Source organism: Antrostomus carolinensis, unplaced genomic scaffold (assembly GCF_000700745.2).
Source record: "Antrostomus carolinensis isolate BGI_N321 unplaced genomic scaffold, ASM70074v2 scaffold13417, whole genome shotgun sequence".
Taxonomy (NCBI): domain Eukaryota; kingdom Metazoa; phylum Chordata; class Aves; order Caprimulgiformes; family Caprimulgidae; genus Antrostomus; species Antrostomus carolinensis.
This window is the reverse complement of record NW_010329549.1, coordinates 59,079-75,658: the sequence shown is the minus strand read 5'-3', so window position 1 is coordinate 75,658 and position 16,580 is coordinate 59,079. Positions and strand designations below refer to the sequence as shown.

Here is a 16,580-nt window from a genome sequence, read left to right as displayed (position 1 = left end):
AATCACGTGTTACAGAGCAAAGCCTCAGTTAGCGCGCAGTGTGGATCCTGCTCACGAAGGTGGCAGCTACTGGGTGTTGCACAAACAGCTCCATGCCTTATAGCAGCAACCTAGCCAAATTCTTGCAGTGAGTGCAGAACTACTATCTCTGTGAGTGGTTCTTGGATTTACTTGGAATCATAACTTTTTAGAGCAGTTCAAAGGTTTACTATGGTCAGTTTTCACGCTTTGTCCCTTTTTGGTTTTTACCCACAGATTTCTTTCTGATATCTTAACAGATACAGGCTTAGATATGACAAATCTGGCTCGTCTTCAGTTTTCCTACTCTGTGGGCTATGGTTGCATACATTGTCAATCACATGGGGTTGTATGGAGCAGGATATGAATTCAGCTGGCCCCATCAGCTTTAGGGTAAGAAGTGTTTCAGTGCAGGAGTAATGCTCTTCCATAGTCATGCAACCTGATTTATTGGGCCAAATGTTGTTCTGACTTGCCATATGCCATCTGACATCAGGTGCATTAAATGGAGCAAGAAACAGGACAGAACTGGCTCCTTACCATTAGGAAGAGATGCAATTAAGGCAAACGAGATCTAGCCCTTCCCTGGTTGGTCATAAGCCTAATTAAAGTAGCAGAACAGTCCAATCAGGAATATATTTGTATGCCATGATTTTTTTTTTTTTTTTTTTTTTTTTTCAAAGCATGGGCATTCTCATTTTGGGTGGCATATATTGCATTGATAACAGGTCTAAAGTATGCTACAGGTTTTGGAAGCTGGAGCTGTTCCTCCGTTACAGGTTATTCCATCTGCCGTATAAAAAGAAACACAGAATTAGAGGTACAGTCGTAAATGTCCTTCTCAGTCATTACAGGAGTTTTATAGCACTTCTAAGTTATTTAGTGATAAATGCAGGTCATATCTATAGCACCCATATCTAGAGCTGTCTGCTGTGCAAAGTAATTATACATGTAAGGCTCCTTGGAAAGAATGTTTTACAGTTAGTAGAAACCTTCCTCACTTAAATACTGATTACTTAGGAAATAACTCTTCAGAAACTTTCCAAATCATATATAAAGCACTTACTTTTGATATTTTAAGTTAATTACTATGAATTAAACTGAAATAAGACATTTGCTCTAATAATTTCTAAACTGTGTCATCTGAGGAATGTTCACCCTTGGGCTGCTGGGATTTTTGTCTAGTTTGGGACAAAATGAGAGTTCAGATGCAGTCTCTGTGGAGTGGAGCCACCAAGTTCTGACAAATACTTGCTCAGACACTTGGGAGAGGACAGGAGAGCCTTCTGCTTCCACCTTTCTGAGACTCAAACAGATTCTCAGGCTATTAAACAAGCTGTCACTAAACGCCCACTGCAGCTGATGGATTTCAGTGCTACCCAGGCTGGGCCCACAGAAGAAGAAAAACGGATTTGACCAAAATAAATTGCTACTAGGTACTACTACTGCTTCTGCTTGCTTCTAGGTAGCACTTAATCTGGGCTAGAAATGGGATGAACTGTAATTCCTCACTTGTTCTCCCTAGTAGTGAGTTAGCTTTCCTTAACTCCTGCTTCATGACCCGTGGGACAGCACACTGGCCACAGACCTCTGTGTACAAATGGATGTCTCCCTGCTCTTTTCCGGGGACATACCTATAATGCAAAGGACTTTCTGCTGTCCCCAGCTGCATGGGTGATTGTGCTGAATGTAGTCTCACTAGTTTCTGAGGCACTAGCTCCTGGCCATTTCAGCAGCCCGTCATGGTGTCAGGTTCTTCAACCTTGCCAGTGGAGCAAGATTGAGGAAACTTGTTCTGGGCATCTAACTCTGCTACATCAAGAGAGCTTGCTGGAGGTCTGGGAGACTACTGCATAAGTATGTTTTTGAATTAGGAATTAAAAGCTAAGTATTGTTTCTGACCTTTCTGTTCAGCCATCTTCTCTTCCTCTTTTTTCTTCTCTTCCTCCAGAGCTTTCATTTTTGCATCATACTCATCAGCACGGGTCTTCCACTCGTTTCTGTTGTTCAGAATCCCATCAAGCATAGGCTGAATTTCCTCGTGAAAACGGGAAAATTCCTAAGCAAAACACAACCATCAGTGCAATGCAGTGCAGAGGCAGTGCTTGTCCATCATACCCCAGGACGCACCCTGACACCTCACCTCCCAGGCTGGCTCATGCAGGGAAAGTGTTAACAGCATGAAGAGGGACCATGGTGCAATGTCCCAGGGAGGGGATCTCCTCTACCTGTCTGTCTCCCCATGAGTGGTGTTGCTGTACTGGGACTCACTTGGGATTTGAACCCCTGTTGAGAAGGATGGGGTATGCAAGGGTGCACTTTGCTTACCTTGTAGACAAATGTGCACACAAAGTCAATGAAACCCACTTGGAGTTTTGGAAGCTCAGCTGCTTTCCTCCGGTCCATCATGGGCTGTGGGAGGATAAAAGTTCACCATGATTTAAGAGAAAACTTTATTGAAAAACACACTTTTATTTTCTGCCTTGTTGTGTCAGCCTGGCAGTTCTGCCATGCCATCCATAAAGCCTATCCATCACAGCCCTCTTCCTCTGCTGCAGAGGCATGAAGTGGGCTCATTTCCTTTGCCATTTTAGCAGAAATTTTAGACAGCTCTTTTAGTGCCTATGGATAGGGAGGAGGACAGAGAGTTTTTCCCTTGCACTTCTCAATGAGCTACCTGAGAGAGGGTTCATGTTATAAAGTGGTGAAGAGGTTTTAAATTCTAAAACATAACAGAACATTAAATTATATATTTATAAGGCCTTGTTGCTTCCTGTATAATTTGCGATGCCTCTGTGGATTGAGGGGGTGCATGAAAGTCTACTTAAAGAGAACCCAAACCATACAGGTGGAGGTTGCATCAAGGAATGACTCTTGGCTCTTTCAATGCCAAATTTAAGTATTTGTTATTACAGCAGGAAAAAATATGTTAAGAAACACTGCTTTATTGCATTTCCATTTACTAGAAATAATTTCTGGACTCTACAAAGTTTTTATTTGCAGTTTTTCTTTTTACCAGAAACTCCGCTTTCTTCCATGAGGTATGTGTTTCATTTTCCTTTTTTCTGTAAGGGACCAGCACAAAGTCTCTAGGACAGTCACTCCTTGCTGGTTCACAGTCACTGGGACTCATCTAACTATATGGAGAGCTAGACAAGGGGCTCTATCACAGATGGTCTTCCCTAGCCGAGTACCCACTTTTCCAATGGATTTTGACAGTCATGGTGATTTCAGGAAGACTCACAGCTCTCTGAAAGGAGCATTGCTTGTACTAAGTCTCTGCCGAGACTTGCTTCTGAACTGCGCTGTCTGGCTCTGGAATGGTACTTACAATAGGCTGTTGCTGAAGGACGCTTATTTCTAAGTCTCCTTGCTCCCAGAACTCAGCTGCTACCAGGAGAGCTACCTGTGTTGCCAAGAGGGAAAAAGAAAAGTTAGCACTGACTTCATGCTTAGCTTTATAACTTGACGCACTTCAGGTCTTCACCATGAAGCAATCTCTCTCTTAGCCCCTCAGTCACTTCATGTTCAACCCCAGCTCCTGCCTTTCTCCTGGGAAGGGCAGTATGACAATGGCATCACCCCATGCAGTACAGCTCAACAGCTTTATTGCACTGGAGCTCATTAGTCCACTGCTCATCTATTAAGAAATGTTTTCAATGCGTCCCCCTCAAGGATTTGCCTCTTGGTCACAATTGTACCTGCCTATTATGAGTTTCTCAGCTGTCCTTTCTCCATGCTGAACAGGAAGTGCGTTTTATTTCTTTCACCCTCCTTTAAATTTTAATGTTTCTTACTTAGCTCAAGTACAGCTCAGGAACTCCTGAGGGAAATAAAAAAACTGAGCAAACATCAGATATTGCTGTAAAAAACCCTCAACCCATAGGTTATGTGTAAAAAACCTCATTGTAAGCCAAGAAGCTCAATACTTCTTTCTTTTCTTTTTTGGTAAACATGAATTAACAACTACAGTCTTAAATATTGGTTTATCCATCAAAACCATAGTTATTCTGAAGTCTTTTTGGTAGTTTTAGCAGGAGACTTTGATTCAGCTTCTAGGTAGCTTGGGAAATTGCATTACTTTTAAGTATAAGATAGAGAAATCTAACAGTATATCAGGCATCTGACCTTACTCTGGACTTCCCAAGGCTTTGTGATTGCTGACAAATCACAGGCGGTCATCATCATGGCCCTAAAAACAGGAAAGAAATTAGTTTCTTCTCTACAGCCTGCACCCTACCTCTTGCAGGCTTAGCATGCTCATACCCCAGTACTGTGTCAGGTATCCCCAGTCCCCGCCGAAGTGATAGGTAATGAAAGATGGATGGCTGTAACACCCTTGGCTCTGACTGGGACACTCATCAAGGATTGCTTTCTTGATTAGAATGGATTTATGCTAAGGAACTGCTTGCTTCTAGCACTAGGATGTTTACTGCTTTAGTCATTGCTGGGCTGAGCTTCTTGACCCTGGAGTAATATCTTTGGCTCCCTCCCATAGGTGTAGCAGTGCAGACTGCACTGAAGTTGTGGGTGCATTTCATTGCCAGTGCAAAGCATCCTGCAAAGCATCTGTCCAGTCACAGCAACAGCATTGTGCAACTCGCATCGGTTGTCACTGGGAAGAATGATTAATGGATCAGATTCCTGTAGATCTGCCATTGCAGCCTGCTTGTGGCCTATGGCATGGTCTGGTAGGAGTATATGGCAAGAAGGACACTCCAAAACCAGTCACTTATCTGGATGAAGAAGCAGTTTAAGCTTTTTTCCCTGCTTCTCCAGAAGATCAGATTTGAGTTGACAGTAATGTATCAAGTCCTGATTTTGCATTAAGTGCAGCGCAAGGCATATTCTGCAGCTCTTACCAGGTGACCGCATGACTAATGTTTTCAGAGCTGATTACTCACATGACAACCTCTTTCTTTGTTGTTTCCAGAGACAGGTATTCAGTCCAGGCAGTCACACTGTCATACGTCTTGGACTCGTCAACAATCTTTTGAAATATTGTTCTCTTTCTTTGAGGGGAAAAAATAAAAACAACAATAATAAAAAATCTCCAAAACAAGGCAACAGATGTGTTAAAAACAGATGACTGATCCTGGTCTTGACAACTCTTCCAGAAAGGTTTACGGTAGTTGCTGACCTGGCATTTAGGTCCTCAAAGAAGCTCTGAACAAAACCAAGCACCATCACCTGCTTCTCTTAAGTAGGGGAAACTATTGTAAATTACTTAAAAATAAGTATAGTGGTGATACACGAGCAGGAACTCACAAGTATGAGGAACTGAAAGTTATATCAGCTGAGAAATGCTTCCACCTTTGTTGGCTTTTTTCCCTTAATGTTAAGCAGACTGCAGAAACCTATAGCTGGCTGGAGTACTTGTAAAGCTACCTGGCTTTATATACTTTGTCTGACCTCGTTAACCTTATTTATGTACCTAAATACAGGTAGCAAATTCTGGGAAGGGTTTCACACCCATGTTGACTGGTGTGAAATCTGGAAAAATCTGCTGTTTCAGTGCTAGCAGAGAAGACACTTAGGCTGGATCCACAAAGCAACTTGCGTATGTATTCTGTCTGTATCATTTTGCCTGGGACTGATCTCAAACAAGCTTTTGCTTGCAGATCATGGACCAAGGAGGGAAAAGACCAACTTATTCCCAGCTGATAGGAAGTGGTAGCATCTGCTCCCACTCTACCTCCAGAATAAGAGGACTGGGTACCGGACCCTCCCTCACATTCCTCTTTTGTGGACTGCTTGTATTTTGCATAATCATTCTTCAGTGCAGAACACAGAAGCGGTCTCTGGTCTTGGCACTGTATTTTGAAAGCACATTTTGAAAACTCCTTGCTAATTAGGAAGTTGTATGTTGTTGACTTCCAGCCTTATGTCCTAGGAAGTCAGCATATGCAGCTCCAAGATGTTTGGCATTTTTGGCTTTTGGGTGTGAAATAGGCTATGAACTGAATAGTCACCTACAATTGACCACTTGTTAATTGGGTTGTGCTGCTGTCCCAGAGCAGTTAATGTAGCCTTGGCCAGGACATTCACCATTTATGAATATCTTTATTGCTGAAGTGCTAGGTAAAACAAAAAAATCAGACATCTCTTTCTGCTAGGGCCTCACACAGCACTGCCTTGTTGGAAACAGAAGGTTAAAAATTCATACATGTGCTCTAATGAGCAAGAGTTCAAAATTATTTTTAACTGTTTGAGTATTAAAGGCAGCCTTCCAGAGGCAGTGTCTGTGAAGAGGATTGCTGGATGGGGGGGCTCTCAGAGCAAAGCATCGCGTTTTGCTTTTGGAAAGTACCAGCTACTTTCTGCCCTTCACACGTGGTGTATGTGACCAACTTACTTGAAGTAGAGTGCCAGGTCTGTTGCTATAATGGCAATGTCCATCAGGTGAATCATGTGCTCATGCTGTCTACGGTTGAGGTTCTGACATATATTCAGCGACTGAAAAGCAAAGGAGAGAGAGCTGCAAAAACCAAGCGCTGTGTTGTGAGTTACTGGGCCATCTCCCTTTCTCAAATGTGCTATTTTTTTTTCTTTTTCTTTTCCCCCAATAGCTTCAGCTTGCTCCCCTAAGGTGCAAGGGTTGTGAGCCCTGTTCACCATATGTTGGTGCCCAGTCTCCCCTTTCTTCAGGGTCAGTGTCCTGGAGCTTGTTACACAGTGTGTGCCCAAACCCTGTGCCCCGGCCCCAGTGTGAATTTGCCTGAAATGAAAAGCTAACTGGGGAAGTGTGTCAGCCTTGGCCCTGTCAAAAGGGTTACAGGAGGACAATCCTGTATTTAACATATTCCTATCGGGATAACGATACAGCTTGTAAAGAACCAAGTCATGCATTTAGGAAGCCTATGCGTTTTGGTCCTGGGTGAGCATAGAGTACTTGGAGAGTGAGGCAGCTGCAGTTTCTCAGGTATCCAAACCACAGAGAGGTATTGTGCCAAGCTGACAGCTCTGTTGTTGCTGGAAACCTTCCCTGAAAGTAAATTATTAATGTCCTTACATTACAGTTCATTACTAACCTCTTGAGAGAGCAAGAATTTTCCAAATTCCAAGTGATGTCTTTCTAAAATTGAGGATCCGTGCAGTTTAGCTAAAGGATTTTGAGATCTGGTTGCATAAAGGAAAAATTAAAGATGTTAGTGCAGCACTTAAAGTAAAAAGGAGTGTCCCATTTTATACTAAATTCTGTCACACACACAAGTTCAACTAGTTTTAAAAGGCTTAAGAGTAATATTTTTAACAGCTAATGACTTCAGTCTAGCAAAAGACTTCTGTGACACTGCTTATAACTATTTGGATACTGTATAAAACAGTCTTCCAACTACGAGTTTTACCCAAAATGTTGTTTATGACTGGCGACTTATTACTCAGTATAGTAAGCTTGTTTAATTCCTCAGTAACTACACATCGATATCTAGTAATGGGTACAGAAAAACCGGCAGTCCTTGGACACTTTCCTAGCTGAAAAGCAAGATGCCCTTTGTATACAAAACACCAGCCAGCTTCACTTAGACCTTTCCAAAGCTCCAGAAAACAGTAAGACAATACAGCCAGCAAGCATTGCAGAAGAGCTGTGATCTGACACTACTTCAAGTGTCCAACAGCAGCTTGACTGGTCAGTGAAATCACGCAACTGTAGCTAGTAACTGCCTACTGAGAGCAGCACCCTCATACTCATAGGTGCTTTGTTTCTGCAAGTGGTGAGGTGCTTTCTCCATAGATATCTTCTAGCAAAAAGTCTTATGTCCAGAATGCTTCTGGTGGCATCCTGAGCCTCCTATTTTGCTCAGGCTACTAAAGGCCTGCGCTGCACCTGTTCCATCCTGTAATGATAATGTAGTGTTGCTTTAACCAAAAGAGGCTTGCTAGGAGGTAAAGGAGCCCCAGAGAACACTGCAAAATAAGCATAAGCCCAAGTACTGTATGAAGCTGGAAAGCAAGGTTATTTGCAAAATAAAAACAGAGCTGCACTGGAGTTTGGTGTGATCATGGTCTGATCCCACTCCATGCGAGAGCAGCAGCAAATGGTTTGAAGTGGTAGGAAAGTGCTTACTTCATTTGGTAAAGGTTGTTGGTTCCCCTGTGGTCAATATCGTGGCACAGGGCAGCAGTTACCATTGCAAGGGCTTCGAGGTCTGTGTAGTAGCGCTTCAGTTTGCCAGTCTGGAGGGTGAGAATTTGCACGTCATCTGTTAGTATCTCTTACAGGAAAAGGCACTGAGCTGTGACTGCACTGTGCTGGGGATCTCCTCGTTGAAACAGTCCAGAAGAACTGAAAATACTTGTGAAGCTAAATGCATTATATGGTACACGTAAGTTAAAAAGGGGAAGCAGCTGAAAACAAAATGTCTCAGATTCAGGTAGGCATGCGTGTCATGCGTGTGTGCTCAATGATCCCTACCTGCAGTGTTGGCTACCTGCTACTATAGCAGCCTCACACCCTAGGGACACCTGGGTCCTCATAAGCACCCCTCCAGTCACTGGACACAAAGTACTTTGTGAAGGGGCTCTGGACCTTTCTGGGCAATGGGGTCTCCAAACTGAATCGCCCAAAAGATTGTCCAGGGGTGGTAGGCATAATTCTGCTGCCAGCTGTGTGTGCCATACCACCTGCACTGGCTCCTGGTGCTGGTCCATCCCTGGTGGGGAGCAGCACTCTGACAGCTCTTCTTCTTGTAGGGGCACCTGTTGCCCTGAGAGCCTGTGAGAAATGGCCCTTGCCACAGGCACACTAGCAACAGACCTACACTTGTGCCTGTCCTGCCTGGAAATGGAAAGCATGAGGTTGTCTCCATCCCAACCAGCTAACTTCAGTCTGGCTCTTACTGTCAGAAACTACTGGAGCGAGTCCTGTAGTCTCTCCCCACTACCCTGCAGAAGGACCTAATCTGGAGGCTATTAAACACTATACACATCTGTGCCTTTGAGAGTTAAAGCACTCCATTCATTGGGCAGTATGGGCTGCAGCTTTAAGTGTAATGCAAGGACTATCACTGAAGGCAAATGGAGACCACATTTAGCAGGACCTGTGCTAGGAGTAACAAACTCTTATCCTACACCAGGATTCAAAGGGAGCCCTGCATACCTCCAGGGCACAATAGAAGACCTCCTGTAAATAAAGTGTTGCCACAGAATTAACTGGAGTGGTGATAACTTACCATCAGGAGGGTGAACATGGTCTGAGCAACGTTGAAGCCATGGCGCCAGTTGTGGTAAGTTATCTTCCGGTAGCCTTTGCTGACAGAGTACACAAACCTTACCAGAGCCTGCAAATTGGGGAAGAGGATTTCAGTTTGTGTAATGAAGCTGCTGCCTATTGCTCTTGCAATAAAGACCACGTACAGGAGTCATGGGTGAGGTTCAGCCTGGCTCTACAGAAGTGGTCCCAGAAAGGAATCAGAAGCTGTAATATTATCAGGCTCCCCGATGGTGTTGTTATAATAAAGCCTAGTGGAGAGCTAAAGGGGACATGAAAATACAGCTCTCTGCTTTATAATAACTTTCTCTTAAAAAAAACAAACAAACAAACAAACAAAAAAAACCACCACAGAAATGCCTGTGGGGGTAACTAGAAACAGCAATGTCTAGAGGAAAAGATATTTTATCCTACTGTCTGTGAATTTATTGAATTTCTATACTTTTCTGTGTTGTCACTCGTAAGATTCGTCCCTAGCATGTCTTGTAATTTACTAATACTGATACCTCTCTTCAAGAGATATGGCTCCATAGATGTAGAGGTGGGTGGTGTTTATATCGCTTAAACAATTACAGTACAGGACATTAAATAACAAACTAGTTTTTCCCTCTGCATTCTACTTCTCCATGTGTACTACCTCTTGTAGCTATATAAGTTTTCTCACTAGAGAGCAGATAGGTTATGGAAGAATATCCATTTTTAAAAACCTCAACTGCTCAGAGTGGCAGCAGAGAATGACTGCTTTTCACACCTGTATCAGGGGTTGGTTGTTCCAGAGTAGATATTTTGAATACTTTTTGACATTTACATGCTGTAAGTAAGAAGCACAGAAATAATTCCCATTCAGAGCCCTTCACTTCCCTCCTACCTCCCAGCCTGCCTTTCCAGGATGAAAACTCTTCCTGCAGTTACAAGCAGATCCCACTAGATGGAAATAAACCTCACATGATGTGCTCAGAAATCCCTTGGGGAGCAGCAGAGCTGCTGAAATGCCAGTTTCAAAAGTCCTACAGGGGCTTGAGCTGTGGCAAGAGCCATGAACTTGCACATGAGGGGCTGTGAGGTCCTTGTTCCCGCAGGGTCACACCACTCCTGTCACCAGCAGTCAGGAATTTGGTCCCAACTATCCACAGTGTGGATTTCAGAATATGTTGGCTGAAACCTACAGGGTACATACTATAGCAGACAGAATATGACAGAAGTATGCACTGCCACATGTTGCACCTGGAAACTGCTTGTGTGCTGCTGCTGTGGGAGGCATTAGACACAGCAAGTGCAAGCAATTTTCTGCATGGTGTAGCCCCCATCTATATAGACCCAATAGCAAACACCTGGAGCAGACAGTGCAGAGCAGAAGAAGCCAGCTTCATGCTCCAAACTCACATGTAGCGACCAGGGGCTTTGGAAGGGGGTTCCCTGTCCTCAGCGAGGAAAAGGGGCTCAGGATGCGTGCCCCTCTCCCTGCAAGCCCCCTTGAACCCAGACCTCTGGCTGCTCTGTGAGCTGTGCAGGACATGCCCCAGGACCTCAGCCACATGACAAGTCTGCTGGCCATCTAAAACAGGAATCCCTGGGTGTTGCCAGCTCCTACCTCCTGTGGGATCTGGAACTTCTTCACCACGCCAAGCTCATAGTACATCTGAATGCCGCACTTCACCAGCTCTAGCTCGGTGCAGTCAAAATCGGAGAACCTGAACTCATAGATGTCGAACTTGGTTGGTCCTGGGAGTTGTTCTTTCTGTAAGAGAGGTGGGACAGTTTGTTGCTGTGATACTTATGCCATCCCTAGAAACACCTGGAATAGGTTTTGCTTAATAACAAAATATCAGTCTGATACTGCTGGGAACTTTTCCTTTTAGAATATAACACATAAATAAGACAGAAATGCAGCTTTTCATGATAACCCCATTAGTGGGGGAAGAGAGAGGATTTTTTTGGTCCAAGTGCAAGATATATTACTTGTTTTCTGTTGAGCATATTTCTTGTTGATTTGATACAGTTTGGAGACTCCAAATTTGACAGGTCTTATGGGGGAAGACTTATAGACCTCTGTATTTACTCCAGAGAACAAAATGTGTGACAAGTCAAGGTGGCTGATGTGTTTCCAGATGGACTTTAAACCCTTTGAGATGAAGTGGCAGAGAGCAGGTACTCCCTGGGAGCTGGGGAAGGCAATCACTGCCACCTGATAATAGTAACCTCAAACTCACACAGCAGAGGAGGTCAGGGTATGCTTTGCCTTCACCCTTCACCAGGTGCCCTGTCGATGTGTACCAGCGTGCCAACACTAGGAACTCTTCCCCACATCCACCCAGGCAATATTTGTTTGCCAGGTTTGTCCATTCCAGTGGTACATTGCTCTTACCAGGATGCTTGCCAGCTCATCTTCCTCACATTCACTTGGCTCCTTCCCCAGCTTTTCTCGTGTAGGCTGCAAAAAGCACAGACGTGTTAAACTGACGACCGAACCCCACTGGACTTCGCACTGTGCAGCTTTGGGCAATTTAGGGCAGCTCTCAGATGTTAATTGTGTTTTCTTCCTGGGCTTTATTTCTATTTCTGGTCTTTCAACCCACTTTTCCCAGTACAAATGTCCTTCCTCTCCTTGATTTTGGTTTCTGTTTCTCCCACTTGCAAATGTCCCCCTAGAGTCAGTGTCCCAGCTGGGACATCCTCTGCACTAAGGAGGTTCTAAGGAATAAATCAGCTCCTCCTCCAGCCGTGCCCTGTGTAAGCCCAGTAGCACCTGTGTAAGCCCACCTCCGGGGCTGGTTTTGCTGAATAAATTAGAAAGGACACAGCATGGCAGCGTGCCGAGGTGGAGGGCAGACCTCAGAGTCAAAACCAAGACTTGTTCTGCCACTGAGTAGTGACTGGGGCCCCAAGTGCTGCCTCCGCACCATGGGGGCTGGAAGTATTTCTGTGGGATGAGAGACCTGTGTATGTGCTGTAAGTCATAGGCCAGGCCAGTACACCTGGGAGTGTGCTGCATGTTGCAAGGCATTACCAGAATTTCCTGGATTTCATCCTTGTCACATCTCACATGGTAGAGCACCATATCCTGAGCAATGTCCTTCCGGTTCTCCAGCTTGTTCATCTTATCATACGTGTCTGTGTTGAGTACAGACCAACCCAGGAACTGTGTCAAGGACTATGTGAAGGGAAAAGAAGGAAATGGTGAAATAATCAAAATGTCTGTTCCCCAAAGACACGGAAATATAACACTGCGTGATATATTTTTAGAGAAACACAAGCTCCACTTTGGCCACAAGTCTAGCAAAGAGCAACGGTGTGTTTGCTCCTGACCGCTACTTGCTCCTCAGCAGAGCAGCTCCTCAGCTGCTGACTCTGCCTAGGCCTCCACAGCATCCATGCTGTGGAGGTTCAAGGACGCTTCATCCAGTTCAGCATATGGAAAGCTATTTCTGTGTTGCTGCAAGTGTCCCCATGCCTGTGAAAAGGCTGGTGTCACAATGGTGACAGCAGGTCAGGAACCCTTTTATCAAGGGAGAGCAAGGCAGTCTCATCACCTTTCACATATGTTTGCTCATATCCTGTGTTTGCTCTCAACTTGTTTGCTGTCCAGTGTCCAATTCAAACCAATTTTTTTTTCCCCCACAGTCTTTTTGCTTGATAAGAAAAGTCTATTTCAGGAAATGTTCTGATTCATAACAAATGCCAAGACCTGAATGGCTGTATTGGATTGAAACTAGCATAGGAGTATTTTTAAGCAGCAAGGTCTTTAATTACAGCTGCTGGTGGTAGATTCAATAGCTGGCCACCCTTTTTATCTTAGCTACACAGAAAATTTGTGTATAATTTCTCAAGGGAGTTGCCCAGTCAGTGTGAGCCAGCTGTCATGTATATGAACACAGGTCAGAATGGTCGTGCTAGTACATCATAGCTGTTCATAGCTTGGTGTCCAATCCAAGAATGCTCAATCAAAATTATGCCCCACAGCTGGGTTTCCAAGACCAAAAAACCCACAGTATTTCAGGTAGTTGCTTTCAAAACTTTCAAGCTGATGCATAACACATCTATAAGCAACAAAGAAACTTAGCTGCAAAACACCAGGGGATGCTTTGCAGGTGTACAGTGAGTAATAGTGACCTCTCTCAACTACTTCCAGCCGCAGCAAGGAACTATACCTCCATGAGGGTCTCATCCTGTTCATCAAATGGTTTCCCATCTTTTCTGTTATAAAATGTTACAACGCCAACGATTTCTTCCTTTTTGTTGACTATTGGCATGGAGAGAACGTTTTTGATAGTCCATCCTGATTCATCTAGAGGACCTTCCTTGAAGCAATAGCAAGCAGAAAGACACCATGTACTTAACGTGTTTTCTAAATACATCAGCAGTCCCATTTTACATCAAGACTACAGTCTAAAGAAATATTTATATGCCTAATATTAACTCTAAACTACATTTCTGCAAACAAAGTAGAATCCTTGATAGGACTAGAAGTTTTCACAGTACCTGAAATTTAAACATCTCATCTGCAGCAGCATTCATAATGTTGCAAATCTAGGGGATCACACAAAAGAAAACGTTTTACAATATGAGCAATGAGAAGTTTAAATACCAAAACAAAAAATGGAATTGTTGACAAAGCAGCTTTAGTACGCTTTCATCTCAGAAAGCCTTAATTAAGCCTAAGTTAAGTACTTACAAATCCACTTTCAGCCACATAGGTTGGCAGTCCAGTAACTAGTGCCCAGTGATCTGGGGTAGGATTTCTGAATGAAAGAAAAATACATAAAGGAAATTAAGGATATACATTTACTGAAGAATGATCATGGAGCTGAAATGTATCCAGCTGATTGCACAATCCACGTGTATGTGTTTCACTCTCAGTTACTAAGCATTACTTTCAAAGGACTCATGTGTAAGGGAAAATTTTTCATGGAAGTAAATACTTTGCCTTAAATAATTAAATACAGAATAACTCATAAAATATCATAGTCTGCAGAGACTTAAGAAAAAGTAATCCTGGAAGGGGGCGATGTTTCAGATGTTCAGCACAGAGAAAGATAAAAGGAAGTTCCTGTCCAAGAGTGTCTGCCAGCCTGAACTTTGGAACACTGCTGTACCTAAGCAACGGGGGCCTTTCTTGTGGCATTTACACAGATACAAAGCAGTGTGACCAGAACTGGGCAAAACTCCTGTTATGTCAGATTTGTTCAAGGTGCCCAAGCCTCCTCTGAAAAATTCAGTGGCAAGAAAAGAGGGTGGTTTTCAGAAAGATGGAGTCTCAGTGTGGTGTCAAGAGAGGAGGAAAGGCCTTGAGATGGAGTCAGTGACCAGAGGATAAGAGGGAAGCAAGGAAGCTGGAAGACAGGCAGGGGAGCAGGAGTGACCATCAGAGGTCAAGAGGGTAGCAGAGGGCTGAGGAGCAGGGCTGGGACAGTGGGGGCCTCAACCAAGGGCAACCTGGATGGGCTCACCCACTGACAAAGGGAAGGCACCAAGGAGGAATGATGCCTCAGCCTGGCAAGTAGAGTGGCAAAACTCCAGGCAGTCAAGGCAGTTCACTTCTGCACCTAAAAAGAATCACTGGCTGCAGTGACTTTTGGAGCCTGACTTGCAAGCCAGTATTCTCATGCTCTGGAGGAAATTTTGTCCTGCAGAAATGTGAGTCGAAGCACCAACTTACATTCTGGCTGTCTTAGTCTTCTATCAATCGTTTGCTTATCTCCTCATGAACGTCTTTAAATCATGGGGAGCCTTGGTTTTAGCTACACTCTGTCTCAGTACCTAGCATATGGAAACCGGACACTTACGGGATGACTTTAATGTCTTCTTTTCCATGTAGTATATAATCAATGACCTTGTAAAATACTATTTCCTACAAATAAAAGGAAGAGAGGTGTTAAAATTAGGAATGAGGCAATCCAGCCAGACAGGAGATAGTTTGAGGTATGTCACATACCCTGCCATCCGGGGTGCGAGGTCCTGAGTAGGGGGGAACTTCTCCCAGCAGGACTGGCCACAGGTCAAAAAATTCCTGGTTTTAAAATGAAAGAAGTATTTTTAGAGTAGAAAAGTGTGTTCTGCCTTGAGCCTCAAAGTAACCACTGATCTAACATGCTGGTTTTGGTACTGTGTAAAGAAGGCACAAAATAACAAGACTAGTTCAATACTAGGCAGAAAAATGGTATATCTAAATCAGGAAGTGCCAAGTGTATTACATGGCTGTAAATACTCATATACTGCCTATACACAGGATACTGCTTCATTCAGTGGACAGCACAGGCTGTACTCACAGAGCAAGCAGCTATGTCAATATTTTATGTGTTGGACATTTTCCAGAGTGTGACCATAGGGCTGATCTACTACTTGCTAGCTTAAAGTGAAATAATTTTTTTATTTTTCTCAGGCTACATTATAATGCTGATCAAAGTGTCTTTAGCACACTAATGATCTTTTAATACATCTCTTCATAAGACAGCATGCTATAAACGCTCTGGCAACGTGGTGGAGTATCAAAGTCCATGGTAGCCTCAGTCAACCTAACCATGGAATAAAGCAGGACTCCCATGACAAAGATGCTGTGTAACCCCCACATAAAGCTGGGCAAAGGTTCAAACAATCAGACCTAATGAGAGCTGCAGAAGTAACTTAGATTCTGTCAGCTTATTTTCATTAAGCCAAATTTCACCTAGAAGCCTGGATAATGTGCACATGGATGAGTCCTTGAGGAAGGTGGCTACTTTGTTGTGGGGGGTTTCCACAGGTATCTCACTATACTTCTAATATCCACAGACTTTGTGAGGCTGTGCTTACATTGCAGGCTTTGACCAGGATTGCCATGGTCCAACATGCTTGCCCTTCCTTTGCCTTCCCAGCCTCTGGCTCCTTTGACAGTCCCATTCCAGTGATAAGCTCTTCACTTTCCCTCTCTTTTCTTTATCCATTTGCACAATGGAATAAAAAAAAAAATGCCAACCAAAGCAAGAATAATGACTCAAAGGTAGCTTGTGCTTTGGCTGCCCCAGTAAAACTAATCTCCACACACCACCTCTCAGGGGATAGCAACCATGCAGAAAGATGTACTACACACATGTGAACACTCACCTTCTGCTTTGTCATGTCCAGGAGACCCACTGAGTACCGGTCACAGTTCAGGTATGCTCTCACTGTATAAAAGGCCTTGTGGAACTGTCTCTCAATGTCTGTCAGTTCCTCAAAAACCTTATTAGCTGACCACAACAGCACCTGCAGGATAAAATCCAAATATAAGCATAGCCTCTCCTTGAGTGCTGGGCTTCCCAAATGTGTTCAGAGTAACAAGGAGAAAATTGGGGTTTTATACTACAGTTTCTGAAAAGTGCAATAGCAACCTATACTGCAA

The 16,580-nt window shown here is 43.8% G+C and overlaps 1 protein-coding gene across 1 annotated transcript in view; it reads right to left on the bottom strand.

The window, feature by feature from the left end:
• Positions 1-748: 748 nt before the first annotated feature.
• PDE6B (phosphodiesterase 6B) overlaps positions 749-16,580 on the bottom strand; it is a 21,527-nt gene continuing 5,695 nt past the window's right edge. Inside the window, exons 4-22 of the mRNA XM_010172619.2 lie at positions 16,304-16,444; positions 15,159-15,233; positions 15,010-15,074; positions 13,899-13,965; positions 13,706-13,753; positions 13,375-13,524; positions 12,234-12,377; positions 11,592-11,657; positions 10,818-10,964; positions 9,189-9,296; positions 8,084-8,193; positions 7,050-7,137; positions 6,374-6,474; positions 4,923-5,030; positions 4,147-4,210; positions 3,350-3,424; positions 2,347-2,430; positions 1,921-2,077; positions 749-807 (exon numbers count right to left, since the gene is read on the bottom strand). Of these exons, the coding sequence (XP_010170921.1) occupies positions 749-807; positions 1,921-2,077; positions 2,347-2,430; positions 3,350-3,424; positions 4,147-4,210; positions 4,923-5,030; positions 6,374-6,474; positions 7,050-7,137; positions 8,084-8,193; positions 9,189-9,296; positions 10,818-10,964; positions 11,592-11,657; positions 12,234-12,377; positions 13,375-13,524; positions 13,706-13,753; positions 13,899-13,965; positions 15,010-15,074; positions 15,159-15,233; positions 16,304-16,444 (1,857 nt within the window). The remainder of the gene's footprint in view (positions 808-1,920; positions 2,078-2,346; positions 2,431-3,349; positions 3,425-4,146; positions 4,211-4,922; positions 5,031-6,373; positions 6,475-7,049; positions 7,138-8,083; positions 8,194-9,188; positions 9,297-10,817; positions 10,965-11,591; positions 11,658-12,233; positions 12,378-13,374; positions 13,525-13,705; positions 13,754-13,898; positions 13,966-15,009; positions 15,075-15,158; positions 15,234-16,303; positions 16,445-16,580) is intronic.